This window comes from Diplotaxodon limnothrissa, linkage group LG18 (genome assembly GCF_057381915.1).
Source record: "Diplotaxodon limnothrissa isolate DT_005_m linkage group LG18, D_limnothrissa_male_GT1.1, whole genome shotgun sequence".
In the NCBI taxonomy this organism is placed as follows: Eukaryota; Metazoa; Chordata; class Actinopteri; order Cichliformes; family Cichlidae; genus Diplotaxodon; species Diplotaxodon limnothrissa.
In genome coordinates this window covers 30,149,533-30,173,296 of record NC_140613.1, presented here as the reverse complement: position 1 = coordinate 30,173,296, position 23,764 = coordinate 30,149,533, and the positions used below count along the sequence as shown (strand labels likewise).

At 39.6% G+C, this 23,764-nt stretch overlaps 1 protein-coding gene across 1 annotated transcript in view; it reads right to left on the bottom strand.

Moving 5' to 3' along the window:
• ctnnd2b (catenin (cadherin-associated protein), delta 2b) overlaps positions 1-23,764 on the bottom strand; it is a 240,464-nt gene that overhangs the window by 137,733 nt on the left and 78,967 nt on the right. Inside the window, exon 3 of the mRNA XM_085378966.1 lies at positions 16,475-16,587. Coding sequence (XP_085235092.1) covers positions 16,475-16,587 — 113 coding nt within the window. The remainder of the gene's footprint in view (positions 1-16,474; positions 16,588-23,764) is intronic.

The following is a 23,764-nucleotide window of genomic DNA, read 5'->3' as shown; positions in this document are numbered from 1 at the left end:
TCACACCAAACGTTAGTGTTTAAAATGTAACCAGCACCACTCCTTCCCATTTCCTCTGCCTCCCAGATCGATAGCAAGAACGCCGAGATGAATTCACCGCCTTCATCATCATGCAGTCAGTCTTGTCCGGATCGATAAAGGTTTGAAAATTAAAATCCTCATCACCTACATCATCATCTAGCCTGTCAACGATATAATTGTCAATATATTACCATATTTCTGAGCAGAAACAAGCATGGACATGAATATAAATCCAGATGGTGTAAAAAGCAGGAGATGAAGTGCTGAATGCACTGACATAATTCAATATCAAAGCTCTCTGTTAAAGAAATAAAGAAAGATGTTCACCTCTCAGTTTTTACACAGGGATTTTTATTTTAATTCAATGGAAACTTTTAGAGTCATAGCAAACCTTTGAAAATACCAGATGTTTTAGGTGAGCTGTGCTCAACATTTGGGGAATCTGACTGAAAGGTGGTGGCCTTTAAATAAAACTCTGAATTTCACTGACAAGATACCCACTCAGTGCAGTGACATTTTTATGGGCTCAAATTGTGGTCATAAATATTTTGTACTTGTAAATCAGTTTTGTACTTGTAAATCAGGATTTGTATGTGTAAAAAGAATTTGCGTGTGCGTAAAACAGATTTGTGTGTGGACTTAGCCAAAAAATACGTGGGAAACTCTGTACTCAAGTTTCAAGTTACAAGTACGAATTTTGACCCTGTTTTTCTTCCTTTCATCTGATTGGCCAATGTCATGTCAATCACAAATGTAACTATCCAATCAGAGAACAGCTGGGTTTGGCTGTCGGAGGGGCTCTTTTTTGAACTGCAGGTCCTTGAAGGGTAATACAGTTTGTAGCTGGAGGATCTCTATGTAAATATCCGATAGAAGCTAGGTCCCCTAACTTTCAGTAGCTGTTGAAAGGATAAAGTTGTGGTATATCAGTGGTTAGATTAGATTATTACTTTAGGCTTAGTTTAACACAGGGTCAGGGCTGACCCGGGACCATGGCTGTGAGTCACAGTGCGCAGCATAAAGGTCCTTTCACATCGGACGCAGCATGTGCTGCTAATGCTAACTGCTAACTAAAAGCCAAGGATCCAGAATTTGTTGCACTGGCTGCTGAGCTCTGTGGGTTTTTGCAGCAGCTCTACCTGTAATAGATGCACCTGCTCCTTGTCGGCTCTATCTCTGACTTTATGTCCTCTACAAGAGTTTGGTTTTTTTGAAGAAAAACCCTGGTTCTTCAAATATTCAATAAAAACATGTATGCTCATTCATAACGAAGAAAGCTTTGTAACTATCCCCACTAGTGAACACTGTCATTTCCACAACACTGCCCCCCACCCTAGGTGCGCAGCGCTGTTGAAAAGGTTCCTGTATTAAGCATGTAAACCCGTGACACAAAAATCACCAAACTGAGACACCACAGACTGTTTTCCTTCGTGGTGATGAAGGAAAACGCTGGGCTGGCATGTAAAAGGGCATTTATTCCCTTCAAGGACCTGAAGCTCCATAAAGCACCCCTTCAATAGCCAAATCCAGCTGTTCTCTGATTGGAAAGTTAAATTTGTGATTGACATGACATTGGCCAATCAGATGAAAGGAAGAAAAACAGGGTCAAATTTCGTACTTGTAACTTGAAACTTGAGTGCAGAGTTTCCCACATATTTTTTAACTAAGTCCACACACAAATCTGTTTTACACACACACAAATTCTTTTTACACATACAAATCTTTTTTACACACACACAAATTCTTTTTACACATACAAATCCTGATTTACAAGTACAAAACTGATTTACAAGTACAACATATTTATGACCACAATTTGAGCCCATACATTTAGAGAACAACATGTAAAGTGATTTCAGATGATGGAATTCATGGGCACGATCGAGAAGCCCGAGATGTCCGTACAAATGAAGAAAAAGTTACAAAATAAAACTTGGAGTAAAAAGAAGTAATTTCAATATTCACTTTGTTTTTTCAAACACAATGGCAAATGCGCTGCCGCAAAAACATTTACCTTTTTTTTTTATACCAAACATATTTTGCGTCCTGTGAATGAACAAATATGCAATGTGCTCAGTCAGGCCTTATGAGCTACCCTGAGCTTGTTCTAACCTTCAGCACGACATACTGGCAAATCTCAGATGTCGTGTGCTATTTAATCTGTGTACAGTTGCTGCAAGCCACTTTGCAACCTGCCTTGCCCAATTCTTTAATGCTATTCAAGCAATTTCTGACTTACTCGGTAGTCTGTGATGCCCGCTCCGTTCTGTGTGTCTACCTGCTGCTTTCCTTTTGGTTTTCCACGTATGCATGAAAGGGTGAGGAGGTCACAGAACAACCGTACCACCAAATATAAATAACTTAGATGGAATCACAATCCAACTTTGACTTAAGTGATCCTGCCAGAACTACAGTTTTACCCAATGAACTTTGGTAATGGTACAGTGCTACTGAACTACAGCTGTGTTGGCTATATTAAAAGACTATAATACAAAGCTATATTAGCAATAGTGCACGTGTTACATGTTTAAAGTGAATTAGAAAGGAAATCCAGTCAGTCTGCTCTTGTGTGTGAATGTGTGTTTAAAGCACTTTGGATAATAGCTCCATATAAATGCAGCCATTTTCCATTTATTCTGATCATTATGTAAGAGGTGCAGCAGCCCCTCACAAAAGCCAAATAGCTAGCAATAACATGTAATATAATAATATGCATTTTAAAAAAAAGAAAAAAAGAGAAAATAAAATAAAAAGGAAGTAAATAATAAAATGCCCAACCCAGTTCATCTGTGTGTTAAGTACAACAAAAAAAATATACTGGTTTCAATATTCCCTGGAGGTTTTTGAATGTAATTTGTAACAGGAATACAGTGCAGTGGGTGCAGAGCTGCTGAAAGCTGAGTCTGAGAAGCCTTATTGTGCCATTTGTAAAAATGTCTTATTTCTCCATATCCTGCACTGATGCAAAGATGACAAGCTCCCCATGAAGCACATTGTGTTTATAATTACAGTTAGAACTGGAACTCCTTGTCACGGCAAAGCTACGTTTACAGCAGAGTCTGCAGATTGGCTCTTTCCCCTCATCCTTCTGAGTGTGTCACCTTCTTCCCTCTTTATCACTTTTTTTCCTGATCATCTGTCCCCAAAATCCTTTTAATGCTTCGCAAATCCAATTCCCAATGATCTAAAAGTTTGAAAGCACATAGTTAGGTCTGTAGCTGCAGCAGTGCCTACGGCGCGGTGTGACAATGAAAAAGACATTAACTCTGCTTCTTAAGTACACGCAGCAACTACAGTATACATCTGTTCAGTCAGCCTCAGCAAAGTGCAGATTTGCCAATCGGACTCTGAGAATATAATATGTGCAAAATCGGCTGCAAATGAATCAGCCTAATTAATAAATGCATGCGACTATGCTGTGAGGGAAGACTACATATGTCATCCGTATGCACATATAGAGTTAAATAGCTGGGTGCACACAGCTATTACTGTTTGGACAGTCTGAATTAATAAATGAATACACAAGAGTAGGCACAGAAGTGCAGAATTTGAATACAAATTTCCACAACACGGTATGTCCAGTACTGATGAATCATCGATGATTCAAAAAAAACTACAGGCTTTGATTTATTTTTTTATTTTTTTTAAAAGGAAAATCAAATATTATTTCATTCTCACATCTGATTGTTTGATAGGAACCATGTTCAGGCAGGCTGTTGAAAAAACAGACTGCAGTCACTGACAGGTATAAGCAGAATAACAGCTTTTAGTTCCCTATTTGATTTTTCTTCTTACCTAGCTTAAGCCCAACAATCTAAGCTAAACCAAGCTTACTTACCTTACAGTCATAACCCTCAAGCCTCACATTCTGACTCTCATCACTGTGCTGTTTTAAAACCGGATTCATCTGAATGAATTACACTGAACACTCGTTATAACTGACATCTCATATACAGGTGAGGCCTGCTTTATTGTCCTTTTGGGTCTAATGTGGACCATAACATAAAAAAAATCATGTTATATTGATTAAAATTTGAAAGTTTGATGCCATTTACTGAGATCATGGATCAATTTTCCATCTTGCTGGACATTAGGAAAAAAATGCTGTTTTTTTCTGCATTTTTAGACATAGAAGCTGTGTCCATCTTTTATATACAGTAAACATCAGAGCACTAAATACTGCCTGGCATCTCCGCCTGCCTCCGCCGTCTCTTTCTGCTTCCTCTTGATGAGATCTTTTGATGTTGAAAAGATGCATTTCTATCACACAGTTAGCATATCAAAGCAAACCAAATAACAGTTTACTCAGTAAATCCATGTTGTGCAACAACAAGAGGTGACTCCAGGACTTGAAAGTTTACTAAGGTAACTAGACTGAGAAAAAAATCAAATAGGCACTCTGGGAATTAATTGCCACCTAGTTCCATCCAAGCTTTGGGGAAATGTTTTTCTGTGATATAATCTGTTCATGATGCGATAAGGCCACTTTGTATTAATATTGTTTGTTTGAATTTGCTTTTGATTCTAAATGCACCTCATTTGTTTGATTTTAGTTTGGTTTTACCACAATTTGATTCCGGTCAGCTCAATTTTCAACACTTCTTGGAGTCACTTAGCCTGACTAATGACCAGAGAAATTCTGCAGCTTTCCATCACTGTAGACAGCTAATGCATGTCTACTCTTAAAAAGATTTAATAGCTCACTGTAGCTTTAACAAAATCTGATTTGCCAGTAGAACTATTAAGCTGAGGCTGTTTGATGAGAACAACTGTCTATTATAGCTGTTATTTTTGTAGTTTCTACTTTCAGACTCATCGGTTCACTTCCTAATGAAACTGTGTGTGTAAGCCTCCTTGTTTGACAAGGCTGATATTTACCTCTTAGACTTTCTGTAATGCTCTGTATAGCCAAAGTCCATTCTTCCGATTACCTCAAAGAGGAAAGACTTTTTCCCTCCTTCGGGTCTATTAGGGACCTTTCCTAGAAAGCAGTTTTTGAATGTAATAAAAACAGGCAGTAGCTCTTAGTGAAGCCTCTCCTCTTTGCAAACATCTCTGTTAGTGGATTTGTGCTGAGGGAGAGAGAGTCACACTGCTGTGAGTCTAAGCTGGCAGAGCCTTGACAGCTTCTGGGTAATGGGCGCTCACTGGGCTCGCCAGACAGGTCACATTTTCCCACCAGACGAGTGACAGTGGGTCTCACTGGGTGCTCTGGTTACAGCCAATACTTACACACACACGCGCGCACATACATACACACAAAAATGAACATGCACATGCGCGACACACATGCAGTTACCATTTAGCAGCCAAAAAAGCAAGTGGCCGTGCATGTGATTACCTGACAAATGTTGCAAATGAAACAGCCAAAAGCAAGTAGCCTGACATGGGAGGCGGCGATCCATAGTGGTGCCACCAGAGAGATGGTATCTGTAGCTACTGAGGGTATTCTCGCTGTCATAGGTCCACTTCGATGATTAGATAGAAAGATGGTGGCCAGGGAACAGTGGGATAAATATAAAGAGGCCACTCTTGTATCCTAGAGTTTGTCCTACTTTGCTATATTTCAAGTTACAAGCTAAAGGATTCTTAAGATTAAGTAGCTGGGTAAGATACGATTCAAGCAGCCAGTCCAGTGTTGGTTTTAAAATGTACAAACACTCGGCCCTAAGCTAGTCCAGATCTGGCCGGTGACTTTGTTTTCATTTTGTACAACCAAGCCAAAGTAAAAACCGCTACAGGACACAAAATAATAACGCTGAAATGTACTGCTTGAGCAACAAAGCGCTGTTTGTATAGATCAGAAAGACAGCTGACAGCATGTCTGTGTAGGTTCTCAGTCATCCAGGACACGTTAGTCTTGAGGGCTTGAAAGTAACTGGACTTATTTAGGTTTGTGAAGATATTTTTCCTTCGTCCAGAAGGATTCCTCAGATGTGAAACAACTGATGGAGAGTCCCACGGAATTAAGGGTTAAATACACACCTAAAGAAGTTCAGGTGCCTTCTTTCCAAGCCCTCAAGACAGCTGACAGGTTGAAAAGAGCTGGAAAAGATGATGAGCGAAATGTAGACAGAACTAAAAAAAAATATGGAAGGACATAAACTGACATCAAAAACGGAGGTCAGAGGAGAAGAGATGATAAAAGTGAACACGAGGGAAAACATAATAGCAAGAGAAGATGAAGAACGAGAAGAGCAGCTCTCTCTAGAGCCAAAAATCGTGGGGAAAAACAGGGACCGAAGCTTTTTAAGTGCTGTGTATTCAATATTGAATATCTGCAACCAGAATTGCACTGAACGCTTCTACTGATTAGTTTTATCTACTCTAACTGTGGTCAAAAGAACTCTTTGCACAGACAAAAACACTGTCTCGGTTTGACTGAAAGAGTAACACACACACACTGTGGATTTGTACTTTTTGAAGCGATAAAGCAGCAGCATGTGTCGCAGCAGACACTGTGACCTGTGGTGACTGATTAAGACCGGAAAGAAAGGCAGAGCAGTAGAACTCATTAGCACCTCTGAAAGTCTTTATTTTCTGCAACACAACAGGAGGAGATTCCTGAACGGCCAGCCCTCCACAGCCATGTGGTCATTCTTAACACTCACTTTGATTTGAAGTTTTCTTTAGCGACTGTCTGCAAACAGAACTTCATCATACTGTAGCTTCCTGTTAGACATATCAAAGCCAAACATTCAAGACAAAGAGATTCAGGTGAAAAGACATCTGAAATAATCTATAAGATTAACAAAGAAATTTGTGACAAAAAACCTTTATTATTCTAGTATAGTTACATTTTTCTTTCATAATGTGTTGTTAACACAGGGTAAGCCCAAGAAAGGCCACGCTGAACACAGCCCCGTCCTCTATTGTTCTGCTGCTTTCTATCTTTCACCGCCATCAGCAAGATGTGTCTGAAAATTCTACACAGCTATTGTATTATCTTTGGTCATATCATATCTACTGTGCCTCAATCTATAAACTTGTGGTTTATCTGGGTGTAGAAACTAGAGCTGCTGCTGCTTTGGGAAAGACAATAAGATGGTCCGTGATGGATTTGTCCAACAAACTAATAGAAAGAGAGTAGCTCCACACATCTTGATGATATTACAGATTAGCTGGCTTCAGATAGAGTTATCCTACAAATAACACATTTTATTTTCCGCATAATTAGTTTCTAAGAGAGCGAGAGAGAGGGGGGGGGGGGGGGGGGGGTAATTGAGTTGATCTTCGTTATTTGGATAATTACGAGTTGAAAAGATATGACTAATCTAAAAAGCCTTAACTGTTTCTTTTTAATGCCCCTGATCATGAAGAAATTGTATAGCAGAAGGTTCTTTGTTTTTTTTTCACACAAGTATCAAATCAAGAATTAAACTTTAGAGTTGTACAGAGTTTGTAAAACTTAGTATGACCACTTTTACTCTTCAGCAAAGCTTAAACACTCTCAGGCAAGCTTTCCTGAAATCTCTTTAGGTGTTCCTCAGGAATATTTCTCCAGGCTTCTTAAAGGAGATTCAAAGATCTTCTTTGGATGTTTTTGCCTTTTGTTCTGTTCTCTGTAAAGATGATCCTACACTGCTTTAATAATATTGAGGTCTGAGCTCTGGGGAGGCCAATCCATGACTGATAGAGTTCCACTGTGTGTTTTTCTATGTAGGTATGCTTTTACTGCATATCATGCTGAAAAATAAATACTTAGCCAATCAGATGCTTTCCTAAAAGTACTGTATTGTGAATCAAATCACTTTTCTGCATTTATAATTCAATCAACTTTGACAAGATCCCCCAATAGCACTGGCTAAAATATCCAATATCCAAAGAAGAACTTCAAAAGTCTTTCAGAAAGCTATTCCTCAAAACTAGCTTAAAAAAATACAAGAAAGTCTGGTTTACTGGGAGCAAAAAAATAAATAAATGAGGTGTGACTCAAGATTTCTGCACAGTGCTGATCATCTGTACCAGACACTTGTCACACTTTATGCTACACAACTGAGAACAGTGGCTAGGTAATCTGGAACATGCAAAGTAAGAAAAGCTGAGACTGTTGCTAATATATAATATGACTTCTATACTGGGTGCTGTTTTAGCAACACATTGGTTTAGAACACACTGACTGTTAACAGCTACATTTTTCTTTAGCTATAATTACATATTCTAATTTGCCAAATGAGGCAAAGCAATCTGTGTCATGCTAACGTTAATCTAGCTAAACGAACAAATAGAAGAACAAAAGAACAAATAGAAGAAAGAAACAAAAAGTCAACAAGAACAAATGTTATGGATCAAAATGACAAACAATTAACGGCAAACGCTGCAACAGTTTGCATTTTTACGTTGTCTGCGCTGCTGATGTTAAATTAAAGTTTGTAGCTTACATACAGTTTCAATATGTTTCACCACAAATGCTACCAAGATGAATTCCTGTCCGTGTATTGTAGCTGCCGATTATATTTTGACCCCTCTGTTCTCTGGGACAAGCAGTGATGAATAAAACTATTTGGAACAGCAGCAATACTAATGTTTCAGAGGTAATTGAACAATAAATCCAACACGCTTTAGGCACTACAAACCTCCAGCATATTGCCGTGCTGGACTTGTGTGTTTTGCCAAACCATTTGTCCATTTAGTAATTACCCCGCAAGTCAAACAAAGTGGATGGCCTATAAAATGGAAGACAGTGTAATCCGGAGGACGCTCTGCCCCTCACTAAATAATAAACCCATCTAATCGAGTTTGCAAGACTGCAGCATTTATATCTGCGCGCGGCTGTGTGATGAAGTGGAAGACACGTCTTTCCGGACTCTGCACCTTTTCCCATCCCACGTTGCCGCCGTTGCAAATGCGGCCCTGTGACAGCGCAGAAGAGCTATACGTGCATCAGTTAATTAGACTTGTGAATGAGTCAGTTTTAGACCATCTTCCTGCTCTTTGTTGGTCCACCCCTTAAATTGAAATGAGAATTACAATACGGGCAGATGAGTAATTAGTCTGAGCCGGACGGAATCCCCACTCGCTTAACGGAATCAAAGAGAAGAAAAGATGATGGATTGTGCACGTCTATTTATGTGTGTGTGTGGGAGACAGAGTGAGAAAGAGAAATGAAGACGGAGGCTTTAATCGTGTTCCACTGTCCTGAGAGGAGGGCTAAGTGCATTATCACTATTGTGTCAGCAGTGCAGTTTTCACGTTGGAACCAGTATGGAATGTGTAGAATGTGTTCTTCAGGCTCAGAGCAGATATTGAAGCTGCCGTCTAAACTCAATCAGAGGCAGATAATATAACAATGCTTTATGTTTTTCGCCCGTGTTATCAAAAAATATATAAATAAATAAAGGAACAAGACGGCCCCGCACAGCACAGTGGACTCTGACAGTGGAACATCCTTTAGAAAGACCAAAAATAAATAATGCTGCAAAATGATTTTGCTGTCTCGGGTGCAGTGAGGAATTATTAAAAATATCAGGTTTACACAGCAAATTCAAAAGTGTTAAATTTTTTGGTGTTAATAGTCTCCTTGCAAAAGTAGAGTTAATTTTACTCTAAGTAGAGTCACATTCTTTTAATGTAACTCTGAGGTGTAAAATGATAGTAGTTAAAATCGAGTGTTAAAAATGAGTGTTTCTCTGTCAAATCTGGAGGTGTTAAAATGGAAACATTAACTCTTGACCTCTTAACTCTGAACTCCTAGAGGGGCTATGACACCAACAGAGTAAATTCACAGACTCCGCCCCCAGCACGACTCCAATCGAAGCCGTTTCAGAACATTTTGCTCTACATATTTGAGTTGTTTGCCATGCTTGGTAAGTCATTTTTTCAAAGATTGTTTCAATTATTATTAGCTTTTACTTCTGTGGCTCTTTGGAGTTGAGACAAAGCTGTGTGAAAGGCATTAGCCATGTTGCTCGCTGATAGCATAATATTCTGTTTTAGCTAGCTGAAAGGTATTGTTTGCGGGCAAATACCACAGCCTTGAAAAAAAGCTTGCATGTGAATTTTCAGTCAAACTTTTGGTCAAATACACCTAAAACAATGTCTAGAATGTGAAATGTTGGTATAATGGTGCTACTTGAAGCCTGAAAACGATCGCCCATAAAAAAAAAAAAACGAGCAAACAGCAGTAGCTGACGTCCTGACTGGGTTCTACGTTAGCATTTAGATCCCTCCAGAGTTTTGTGCACACGGTTTAGGTAAAAATGAAAAAGGTTGAGGTTTTACATTTAGTTCAGTATTACCTGTTGCCTGTGTCCTTGTCTTTTGGGAAAATACTTTACACAAGTAATGGCTCAAAGAGGATTCCTTTTTTTTTTACTGTGCTGCAATTGTTTACTGGATTATTTGTGCCATTAATTAGTGTCAACTAATTTTTATTCGATCTCCGCACAGGATATGCTTGTGAAGATGGAATATGGGGGAGAGCAGAAGTGCGTTGAAGTTCCACAAAGTGATGAATGAAGGACATGCATATTGTATTGAAGAAATAAGTGTTGAGAATGCTGTTATTTGCATTTACCATGTCAGACCTTTTGATAAACAAAATTCTAATGAAAGTGAGAACATGTATACTGTTAGATCTTTCAGAAAATGTTTTGAAATTGTGGTGCACAGTTCAGAATAAATGTTTTTCAAAAACCATTGCATCTTTTTAGTAAATGTTTATTTCCAAAAGAAATTTCTAGAAGTTCAGAACAGTAAAATTCCCGCTTTTTAGAATGAATTAGAAGATAACTCTTACGTAGTTAAACTAAAATACTCTTTGAGAGTTAATATATAAACTCTTAACACCAAGTGTTAAATTATCAACTCCAGACAGATTTGGTGTTTAACACTAAATCAGAGTTAACGTACCAACTCTCCAAAAAGAGTTAAATTAACACTCTCTGGTGTGGACCCATATAGACACTTTAATAGTGTTGAAATCAAATCCGACAGTGTTAATTTGGACATGCTGGATTTGCTGTGTATAAGCAATGTTACCTCTAAGCCAGCGGTCCCCAACCTCTTTTGCGCCACGGACCGGTTTATGCCCGACATTATTTTCACGGACCGGCCTTTAAGGTGTCGCGGATAAATACAACAAAACAAAAATAGTACCGGTACCAAAAAAAAGAAGATTTATTCATAACACACGTGAAAAGACCCAGGAAAACCGAGTTAACAATAAAAACAATAACAAAATAACGCTGAAAACCGATAAAAACCCTGAAAAAAATACATTTCACACCTGAGCCTCAACTCTCGCGGCCCGGTACCAAACGACTCACGGACCGGTACCCGGGGGTTGGGGACCGCTGCTCTAAGCGGCGCGCATGCGCAATTGTGCACTGCTGGCTCGGTCTCTGATCACAGAAAATCTGCGTTGCGCACACAAAAAAAATCTAACCTGAATTGAAATTAAAATTAATACTTTAACAATTCTGTTTTTTAGTGTTAGTCAGTAAGTGACTGGCTGCTCCCGTATGGGATTAGAACAATGCCGCCTTATCCCATAGTCCAGCCAATAATGCGATTCACATTCGTATATACGCAGCTAATCAACGTCGTGGGCATGCTGTTTTAGCTAGCAAAGCGGCGTTGCTGATGTGGAGTGAAGCCACGTTTCCTATTGGTTGAAAAATGTACTATGCGGACCAATCAAAAAATGATATGGCAACATGGCATTTAGTTGTTTAGGAAGGGGGGGAGTTTTAGGTGACGGCGGTGTTTTGAGATTTGAGAGATTTGGGACATTTAGCGCAAATCTTGTGTAGTTAGTGTGTAGCAGAGGTGTGGACTCGAGTCACATGACTTGGACTCGAGTCAGACTCGAGTCATTAATTTTATGACTTTAGACTTGACTTGAAAAAATGTTCTAAGACTTGTGACTTGACTTGGACTTTTACACCAATGACCTGGGACTTGAATTGGACTTGAACCGGTTTACTTGAAAAGACTTGATATTTCACCCCAAATATAAAATTTAACATGCATATTATATAGAGATTGAAAATGTGACGTCATTCAGGGGTAAACAGCAAAGGATTCTGGGAACTCGTGGCAAGAGGTACTAGCGCACACAGGCTTTCAATTGAAATCAGTCACACAGCGATAAAAAGAAACACAAAAATGTCAAGAAGCTGTTGTATTATTAACTGCAATAGCCGGTCGCATGACAGCCACGGGAAGCCGACGGGTAAAGAGATCGGTTGTTATCGGATTACGTCATTGAAGAGAAATTGTTCGAGCCATGTTTCCGAAGTAACAAAGACGCGACGGATGGCCTGGATTGCAGCCATTCAAAGATCAAATATAACGTCCCAGAACACTCCAGCTCACAGGTTAGTCTGCTCCAAGCATTTACACGAAGGTCAGTCTGCTGTAGTAGTTAATACGTCATTTTCATAACATAATTTGTGATATAGGTTACAAGCAAGTCTGGCGCTGAACAGAAATTTTCGCGCTATACTCCTTTGTTTATTGTGCATAAATAGTGAATTGTCCTGACACAATATTGCGTTTCGCCTCTGTTATTATGGTACATTGAAAAAAACATATACTTTTATTCACAGGGTAAAACAGGTTTTTTGTATCACTAATTGCCCAGTACGATTACAGCATACAGTATTATTGTCACTGCTACATTTCTGTGATGCTACCAGAAATTATTTCCACTACAAATTAATTACCGTTGAGCTCAAAGGTCCTATTAATAAACGGTTAAGGAATGTGTATTTATGAAGACAATTTGTGAGACTGGTAAACTTATGATACGTACGATGGTCTTTCGTTCTACACGGTGCATTTCAAGGTCCTGTACCCATCCGTCGGTAAACTGTACCTGGGCTTGTTGCAGTGACCTGAAGTTACTAAACTTCATGAGTGTGTGCACTCACTCCAAGAACCGTATAATTATAAATATGCATATAAATATGCTACGATGAGATAGCTGACTTCATCTAACTAGCAAATGTTGTCCAGGCTACGTTGGTGATACAGTTTTTTTTAATGTGTATGATATTTTTGTCATGCAATTTTAAAGCCAGTCCTACAAGCGCATCCAAGAATAACATGCAGCTTATCTCAGAACTGTCGGTGAAAATTATTCTTGGAGCTAGGTTTAATTGAGCTGCATTTTATAGAGGTCCAATTTCACAATTTGTGTATATTTTCTAAGTTCACTATTTTGTCATGTGTTGAGAAAAACACAGATTTTAAAATTACATGGTCTAATATTTACATTTAGCATAACTGCAACATTATTTTTTCGTTTTTTTTTTTTTTAATACTCGAAAGGACTTGAAATTCAAAGTTTCAGACTTGTGACTTGACTCGGACTTTTACACCAGTGACTTGAGACTCGACTCTGACTTGCCTGACATTACTTGAGACTTGACTTGAGACTTGAGGATAAAGACTTGAGACTTACTTGAGACTTGCAAAACAATGACTTGGTCCCACCTCTGGTATGTAGTGTAGTCAATAGTTTTGTTGAGTGTGTCAGAACCATGAGGCGACTGCTGAATGTTACAGGTGTTACAGGAGTCACACATCTCCTGTTGTCAGGCCTGCAGGTATCAGGCTGTTGTTCTTCTTTATCTCATAGTGGACAGAAATTATTTTTTGGAGTGGCACAAATAATTTGTGTGGCATCAAATTTGCAGAACAGCTGATTGTTCTGTAAATAGTTTGAAATGTTTATTTGAAAAAACGCCTTGGCTGCATTTTTAGGTGCAAAAACTTTGTTGTTTGCATAACTCAGTTACTTTTTTGAAGAAGTAACTATATAATTCATTTCCTTTAGAGCTTTATTTAAAAAAAAAAAAAAAAAAAGAAAGTTGTGTTTTCAAAATTGGAGTTCAAGTTTCAACTTCCAATAGTGTTAACATACTACACAGGTCATGAACAAGATTTTTTTTTATTTTCATTGTAAGTGGGCTAAAGCACTTAATTAAAAGTAGTCTAACATAAATGTAAATGCTGTAATTTGATTATTTTAATAAACCATGTAACTTGGATGGATTCGATGCTGGCGGGACCACAGTGCACACGTCTGCTGTCGCTCACAGTGGTCCAAGGGATCGCTCAGAGAGTTTGTGTGTCCGCTCAGACACATGAAAAATTAGAGGGAACATTGCTTATAAGGGTTACAAAATTCTTCATATTTGAGCGTCCATTATAACGCCTTTGAACGTTAGTCAGGTCACATAATCGCATCGCGTCTACATTACCTCTCTTGAAATGATGTGTCAATTTGGCATTAGATTTCTTTCAAATTCAAATCCTTCCAGGGAAATGAGATCGTTTCTCACGCATAACTCTCAGCATCAAGGCACAGCGAGTAGTTAATGTGCAGTTAAAAGCTTCAGGAATGCAACTCGAGCCCGTCAATAAACGTTAAGCCTGCCAGTAAGGTTTTGACAGCACATCTAGAGTTAGGTTCATTAATGGTCTCAAGCTTTTTTTATATACTTCTCCTTAAAATGACTCTGAACTGAGCAACATGTGTTTTACACCATCACAGCCTAATTGCTCCATGTCTTTGTCACCTCCCTGTTGTTATTCTGTGCACTTAATATGAACAGCTGAAAAAGACTAAGAGGCGACAATGGTGAACATGTGTTCTTTACATGGGTTCAGCTAAGGGGATCGTAATTACTAAACGTGTAAAAACCTGATAGCAATTCTCGTGTTGTTAAATAACACAAGCAAGCAAAGCTATCATTTCCTATAAAAGGTGTTTAGGAGGCAAAAGGGAAAAATTGTTTAAACTAAATTTTAATTAGTAGAGCATCAGGAACATTTCCTAGTCAAAATATAGTGCATTTAAAAACCCAATGATTTTTTTCACTAATAAATGAGCCTAGCCTAGTTGACTGCCTTGAGTTGTGCTGTTTCAAAGCTGTACTAATCAATATTTTCATAATACAAACAGGTGAAATATCCAAGTGTAGTTGGGAAGGGATTGTGAATATAGATCCGCAGTAAATTACTGACAGTGGGCACTCAGCATCTTAGTCTGTTTGGTTTTGATGTCTACGGTTCTGCAGCACCTCAATAAAAGCTGAACCCTTGTCGGTTTGCTGGTCTGAAGCAGTCAGGTGTGTGTTAACACAATGCCAAGGAGGAAAGACATCTGCATCATTGCTACCCATCAATCTGGGAAACATTATAAAGTCATTTCCATACAAAAAGTTCAAGTCAACTGGAAAACATTCAAGACTGTTGCCAGTCTTCCCAGAAGTGGACGTCACAGCAAACTCCAAGGTCAGACCGTGCAACGCTCCGAGAAAGTGGAAAAAAGCCCAAGAGCTACACTGTAGACTCTACAGGCCTCAGTTAGCAAGTTAAATGTTAAAGTTTATGATAGAAAATTAAAAAAAGAGTGAACAAGTATGACTTGTTTGGAGGGGTTGCTGAGTTCTACATGCTACTGAATCACAAGGTACACTTAATTTTACACAGGACTGCTTCTCGAACTGGAAGGTTGTTTTTTTTTCTTCTTTACCCTCATAAATAAAACCTTAGAACTGAGAGAGGGTGCACAAGTATGACTTAAATGGTTTTGATGCATTCTCAATCATCCAGGTAAGAAAACCTCCAAGAGGTTATTCTGTTCATCTGGACGTAGCATTTTCAGTGGGAGAAACGTTTCGTCACTCATCCAAGTGACTTCTTCAGTCTCCTTCTTCAGAGACTCAAGAAGTCACTTGGATGAGTGACAAACAATACAATGAGTGCTACATACAACAGCATTTATGAAATATTAGCAACAATCGCTTAAACTAAGATGCATGGAGATAATAAGAGTAATATATTAAAGAGCAATTTATAGAGTAAATTATTAATGTTTACTGGCAAGTTAGGTATAAAAAAATCCAGATGAATGCTAATGTTTCTTAGCGACTAGCTGAAGTATAATTAGTTATTTTTAAGCTATCATTTTGGCTATAGTCAATATGTAAACACTGATTTTTACTGTCTGTTCTGCTCCTTCTATTGGTGCCTTAAATATAAATGTCAGCTAGAATGTAACTATCTATCTAGGTACTGTAATAATGCTCCCTGCATTATTTAAATGCTATAATCTAATGAGATACAAGCTCACTTAAAGTGAGCTTTTAAAAATAATAATAATATGTAATCTAATTACTGCTGCACTGTGCACACTACTCGACTGCACTATAACAAACCTGAAACATCACATCAGCACATCTCTGTGTATGTTTAAACTGGGTAAAAGAAAGCAAGCAACATTGGGTGCAGCGCTGCTCTCTCCGAGTTCAAAAGCAAATCACTACAGCGCGGTTACCAGCACACCGATGAATTTTGGACACGAATCAAGGAGTGTTTCTCTAATGCGAGCAGCTGTATAGCTAGTCACCTGCGAGAGTACAGCTGACACACACAGGTAGAGTGTACAGAAGATAACCTGACAGGTGTTGGACACACAAACACGTTCACACGCACACACCTGATGCTAGTCATGCTTCCAGTCTCAGAGCCAAGCTTGCATCTCTCCAGCTGACTGGCGACAATCTGTCGTTCGGCTTCCAGCTCCCTGGTCAGACGTTCAAACTGCAGCTCCTAGAAAGAGAAAGAGAGACGGGGAGGGAGAGCAAGAATGTGTCAAAACAATCTGTCTATTTATTTACTGTCACGTTTACAGTCATCCTGAGCATTAGTTTGGCTGCGTTCTCGCTGACACATTTTTAATTGTTGTGAAATGGACTCCGCAGTCTGTGGTGGGAAAACAGGCCAGATATCGCTGCGTCTGCCAAGTTTCACACTGCCAGATATTCACAGAGAAGAGTTTGACATGTTGCAAAACTGTGACACCAAACTCAAACCATCACAAATGTGACATTTGCTATTGTGCCACTGAGGAAAGTCATGGAACAGCAGAAGGTTTTGGGGGAGAAGAATTCTGCTATTTTTGACATATAGTGTCAAAAAAGTTGTAAGCATTACTCTAATACTTGGCTCATCTATGCACTGACACCCGATGGATTTATACCCTGCTGGTAGGCATATGCTGGTTGATATTAATGGAGTGGTGGGAAAAAAGTTGTCAGTCACATCTCACAAAAAAAACATTCATTCCCCCCTCCCCGCCCCCAATTGTTCTAGGATAACAGACAAGAAGGACAGCCCTAACTGTCCAGCCAGTGTGACGAAGAACTTCAGCTGCAAGAACATCCCTGGGGAAATGCATGTACCATGTTAAAGCTCTGCACATATGTATCTATGAGGAAATTGTGAATTCCCGCATACTCTAAAAATATGAATATGAAGAAATGGGCCCATTGAGATAAACAGCTGGTGACACCAATTCTCCAGTGGAGTGACATTACACCACTGCAGAAGAGATTGCAGCAAAATGATCCAGTCCAAAGAGCAACAAAGAGGATGTGGAAAACATGATGGACATAATTTAGTATGTTTTATGTATTTAATTGGATGGTTTTCTATCTTTCCGGCAGACCAGGAGGTTCAATGTTTTTTTTTTTTAAAGGCCGTGCTTAATGGTTATTTCCACTGCAATTGCGTCACATTAGCTACGTTCACACTGCAGGTCTTAATGCTTAATTCAGATTTTTGGATCAAATCCGATTTTTTTGTCTGCTCGTTCACACTACAAATAAAATGCGACAGTAAACGCGCTCTAGTGTGAACCCTCAAAGCGGCCCGCATGCGCAGAAGAAGACGTCACACACAACGCGCTCTGTTTAGACCCAGAGTAAACAATGGCTGTATCCCAATTCAGGGTCTGCAGCCTTAAAGTACGCAGCCTCAACGATCCTCAAGGGCCGCGTACTCAAAGACCGCTAAGGCCGGAAGTGCGAGGCTTGTGAAATGGGACGGTCTAGCCTCCGTCGCGCTGCCCAGGTTGCCTAGCAACCATGATACTAACAGTTGGAAACGTGTCATACAGCTTTGTTTGACAGACATGAAGGAGAAAATCTTTTGTTCATTTGTTTGTTTCTTTCTACATGAGCTTTGATCATTCTCTGTAAGATTAAGGTCAGCTATTGAACGGCGTATATTTTAAAGTAAAGGCCTTAAAACCAAGTTAGTACAAACGTCACTAATGTCACATAACTTTGCCGACATGTTGCCAACAGTAATTTTTAATGTTCTTCGTTATTAAACATTTGCACATAAATAAGTGACATAATATTCTGTACTTAATTAAAGTTTACTCTTCGGCCGCCCCTCATCCGCCGTTTTTTTTCGGCAAAATTATTCACACCCACCGCCGCGCTATGCATTCTGGGATATGTTGGGCCACGAAGTCTACACTGCCACAGCCTTAAAATTCAGGGAAATGAAGGACGCATTTCAGGGCCGCATTTCGAGCAGCCTTTGAATTGGGACAGGCTTCGGCGCGCCGCTGTGACGTAATCGGCCTTGAAATGCGTACTTTAAGGCTGCAGACCCTGAATTGGGATACAGCCCCTATTGTTTGACTGATGGCCCTTAATATAAAGACTTCGGACTTTACATTTCCCAATTTTTGCTTTAAGTTATTTTGTTATTTACATAATAATGTAAATAATCTAATAACTATCCTTATTGCTGTTTTAGAGAGGAGCGGCGCTTCAAAGGATAGTAGCAGATTTCTGTCAGAATCTGCAGATTATACAGTATAAATAAAATGTTCACGTTTCTCCAACGTTGTCTTCCCAACAGTTTCACTGACATCTACGCTGGATGGCCAGGAAGCGTTCGCAATGTCTTATCGGGTGCTTCTCCGGAGCTGATAATTGGCGTCTGTCTTGTGTCAGTGACGTAAAAGACAGATTTAATGCGACTTGACCATTCAAACAGCAGTCGCTTTCTAAAACATCGGATATGTATCGGATTCAGTACAACATACGAAAGTACGGAGCCCCGCAGGGGACATGGGAGAGAAAAAAAATTAGGGAGAAAAAAAAAATTAGGGAGAAAAAAAAAAAAAAATTAAGACGGACTTTTGCGAGATCTCGCAAAAGTATTAGCCGCATTCTTCGGAGGCCGCCAGCTCGAAGCAGACCGGGAGGTCGAGGCACGATGTGCCGGGAAAGCGGTGTTCCTCCCGGCTGTAGTAGGTCTCAACCTCCCGTTAGCTTCGAGCTAGTGGCCGCCAGCTCGAAGCCAACCAGGAGGTCGAGGCACGATGTGCCGGGAAAGCGGTGTTCCTCCCGGCTGTAGTAGGTCTCGACCTCCCGTTAGCTTCGAGCTAGTGGGTGTCAGATCTCCAAAAACGTCGGAGCACTTTTGCAAATATGTGATGTCTTGTAAACCGAGCAGGTATCTGACGTTTACACAACTACATTCACGCCTCAAAATATCTTAAAAGTGTATTTTGTGACCCAGAAAGAGTAATATTACAACTAAGTAGCTGCCGCCATTGTTGGAATTCAACTTTCGCGAGAAAGTTTTGCGAGATCCCGAGTTTGTTTTGCGAGATCTCGCAAAAGTCCGTCTTAATTTTTTTTTTCTCCCTAATTTTTTTTTCTCCCATGTCCCCTGCGGGGCTCCGTACGAAAGTGACCCAGATCGGATTTGAAAATATCGGATTTGTGCCGTTCACACTGTCACACCATGAACGGATATGGGTCGCATAGGGTAAAAAAAACGGATTTGATGCGCAGTGTGAACGTAGCCATTTTGCTATTACTGTTTTTATTCTGATGTTGCCACAAGTAACACACATACACACTTACATGCATTAGTTGTGTGCAAGCTGGCCTCATAATGGATGTATCACATATTATATCATCTGAACTGACTAGTAGGTCTTTGGTCATTAGCATGCGAGCCTCTCTTGAAGGGGGACCTAGTAATGCTAATTTGTCAGCTAATGCTAGCTAGCTTGGTTAGCAAGCAGCAACATACACACATGTCAGCTAATTAGCTAACTGTCTAAGAAAATACCAGAATTTCGCTCACCAAAATTGAAGCACAAGCTTTTTGGACAGTCTGTACCACACAGCAAGCCATTGAACTAGTCAGATAACCTTTTAAAAATGACAAGAGTTTGCGGTTTGCTGAGTTTCAAGTCTGTATTTGTATTTTTGGCTTCTACAACAGTAGCTTTGTGTCATTCAGCCTTGAAACCCATTTTATTTTCTTTGTCCTCGCTTAAGGTAAAGTTTCTTTTCATCGGCTTACACCAGGTTTAAACAGCAACTGGGTGGGGTGTCTGTCCTGACATGGTGATATTAGAGACAGCTCCAAATCCAGGAGCAGAAATATTGTTTAATATTTATAGGACTCTGAAGTGTGAGCCTTGGCTCACAGAGAGTCCAGCATTCTAAGAGTATATGTGTCACAAAATAAGGAAAAATGTAATAAATTGTACTTTTCGCTGTTCCTTTATTTGACAAGGGATCGCCACAGCAGATACTTTGGTATATCTGATATGGCGGATACCCTTTCTGATGCCTGCTCAACCTCTTTAATGAGAGTAAAAAGAGGAACGTCACCACACAAAGTCAAAGCTGGAGCTGTTTAAAACTGTCCAGTAGAGGTGTCAGTAGTATGCTTGTACACTGGTGTTTTAAAATATTTGGTTATTATGACTTTCAGCATTGAGAACCAGAACACTGCAGTCCTGTGCAGACAGAAAATATCTTGCTAGTTAAGCAGACTTGACAGCCATGGCACAGATCATGAAGAATACTCTATTAGGGTAATATTTCACTGCCTGGTTTTATAACGCATGGATATTGACTGCTAATAGCAGCAACTAAAATATACAATACAAATTGTCAAAAAATGAACTTGAGTTATATTTTATATCTAAACTCAATGTATATGTTTGGTTTAGGACGCTGGTATCTGTTCAAGGCTTGGATGGCAGCTTAGTGAAACCTATAAGCTCCATTTTAAAAAGTCAAAAAGTTTTCATAAATCACGCGTACGTGCCATTTAAGAGCAAATCTTTTCATTTGGGTGGCTCTTGATAGAGACCTTTTCTTAGGCTTAATTTATGCGTGATGAATAACCACTAATTAGCTGATGTGCCAACAAGCAAGCAGCTGATTAGGATATTTGTGTCTGCTGCTGTGATCATTATAGCTGATTAAATAAACAAAATTTACCAATTTGTGCGAAAGAAATAAAACAAGAAAGATCAAATTGTTTTGCTGAATCACTCAAATCAAGTGGAGAAGGCACATCAGCGCTCAGCCACTGCAGTGCTGGTTTCAAAGGTATGGTTTGGATCTTTAAATGGCTTTCTGACAGTCCTTTGGCTGGTTCGAGATAATAAAAGTGACATAATTACAATAAGTCACGCCAGACCACAGGATACAATCAATCACTGTTTCCAAGGCAGCGTTTAAATAAAGACGAGCTATTATGAAAGAAATATGCACTCATCAACAAAGGAAGGAAGTGAAGAGAGTGATACAAGCGCACGTACAGAGCCTATTTCTCAGATCCTTTAAGGTTTACAGTTTTCCATCACCATCATTAACCTTAATTAATCCCCCCCCCCCCTTTTTTTTTTTTGGTCAGGCTGTGAACCTGGCGGCTGTTGCCTGATGACTAAGACCCTGTGCAGGTAACGACCAACGTTCTGTGCAAAGGTCGTTGTTTGCAGCCCGACTACAAATGCAGATGAATGCAGCTAATAAAAAGCTTAATCATCATCAGACGATAGCTGATTGTTTTCAGATTGCATTTTGGGAAATGCATTCCTCTTGTGGTTTCCACACTCAGTGTTTGGCTGCACATAACCAAACTCACTCAAATGTGACTGATCAGCACTCTGACTGTGCAAACTGAAACCTGAAAGCTTCCGGGACCAAAATGTTCAGCCCTCGTCAGCAAATCCATCATATTCATATGCAAATATCTGTTTACAGGGATTTTTTTCCATCAGTCACCACACAGTACTATAGGAATACGTGGCTCCTTGATTAAATCCACCCATACTTAATTAAATTCAGACAATGCATTTAGTAAAGGCGCACACTTCTTTACATGCAGTCTTATAGTTGATGGTGCATGTCAGAGTGGATTGGTCTGTCTCAGGGCACAAATGTAGTGAAGGTGACAGTGCCCAAGAGTATAGGTTCATCATTCTCAAATGGAAGAACTTCCTAAATCTGGCAGTCAAACTGAGTAAAAGCAGAGGATAACTGTTAGTGCAGCACTCCTCCAATCAGGCTTTGAAGGAAGAGTGGCCGGAGGGAAGCAATTCCTCACTAACAGGTACAAGACAGCCCACTGGTGGTTTGTCAAAAGGCAGCTGATTGGGCTCTTGGGCTATAACAAGAAAAATCCTCTGCCCTGATGAAATAAAAATTGAACTGTTCCACCATAGCTCCCATTGCCATGTGTGGAGAGAGCCGGGTAGGGAGAATCACCTTATTAATGCCATCGATACAGTCGCTCAAAGTGGTGGTTAGGCAGCATCGTGCTGTAGGGATGTTTTTCCTGTGACAGAGACTGCAAGAGACCCTTCGGAATAAATACAGAATAATCCCGAGTGAAAACCGTTTTCAGAGGGCTCAGGATACCAAGCTAAGCAGAAGGTTTATATTTCAAGAAGACATTGAAACAAAGCACATCACAGAGAAAACACAAGAGTTGCTTTGGATAACACTGTGAAAATCCTGGAGTTTTGCAGGCACAATCCAGACCTGATGCCAGGAGCAGCTCGGGAGACCTGAAAGCGGCCGAGCACCAACACTCTCATTCCAACCCGGCTGAGCTTAAAGGATTCTGCTGAGAAGAATGGCAGAAACCCCTGAAAGAAAGGATCATTCCCAAGAAAACTTGAGGCTGTTATTGCTTCCAAAGGGGCCTTAACCAAGACAAGGACCTGAATACTTATAAAAACTGCACATCTCAGACTTAACACACTCCAAAAACCTGTTTTTTGTTTTGTTGTTGTTTAGTACGTGTGTATGATGCCTCAAAAAAAATCCATCTTAAGATGAGTGTGAATCATAACAAAACTCAAAAAAACAATCCTATAAGGGGGAAGAAAGAAAAATAGCACCCTCTAAAAACTCAATAAGTTTCATTTTGCTTACACAATAACTCAAAAAAAGACCCAGGTGGAGTGCCCAGCAAAATTAAGTTATACAGATTCAGAAAACAAATGCATATCATTAAAAGAGAATAAAAACCAGTCTGCACCCAATGCAGCTTAATATTAGCGTTGCCATTTTTAATGACCTAAAAAAAAGCTTGAAAAGGAACATTAATGCTATTTATAGTGCTAACACAATGCGTATTTTATGGCTAAGAGTAGTGATGGAGAACATAGTGCTGGACTGTGGGAGCGTAAATGCCTAAGATGCCTGAGGCAACTCTAGGCTTCCCACCATAATGATACAATTTGATTATAATGAATCATTAATGTAATAACTTAACAAATCAAATTGCAAATTTCACTGTAATTACGCAACATCTTATTATTAATGGCAACTGGCCAGACATACAGGCGCACACACCAGCATAGAGAAACATATGTGACACAGACACACACACAGGCATACAATGATAATTAAATACATCTGTAAGGATTCTGCAAGTGAGGACACAAACGTTGCACACATCAGTGGGGACATGCTGCTGTGCCTTTGTGCTGGTATCAAGACAAACCAGGCTCAGGGAGGGACAGCCATCTGAGTGATGAGAGGACAAAAAAAACAAAACAAAAATAAAATGAAACAAAAAAAACCCCCAAACAAACAAAAAAACACACTGTGGAAGAAAGACAGATAAATAAATATTAACTAATCAACATTACACCATTTTA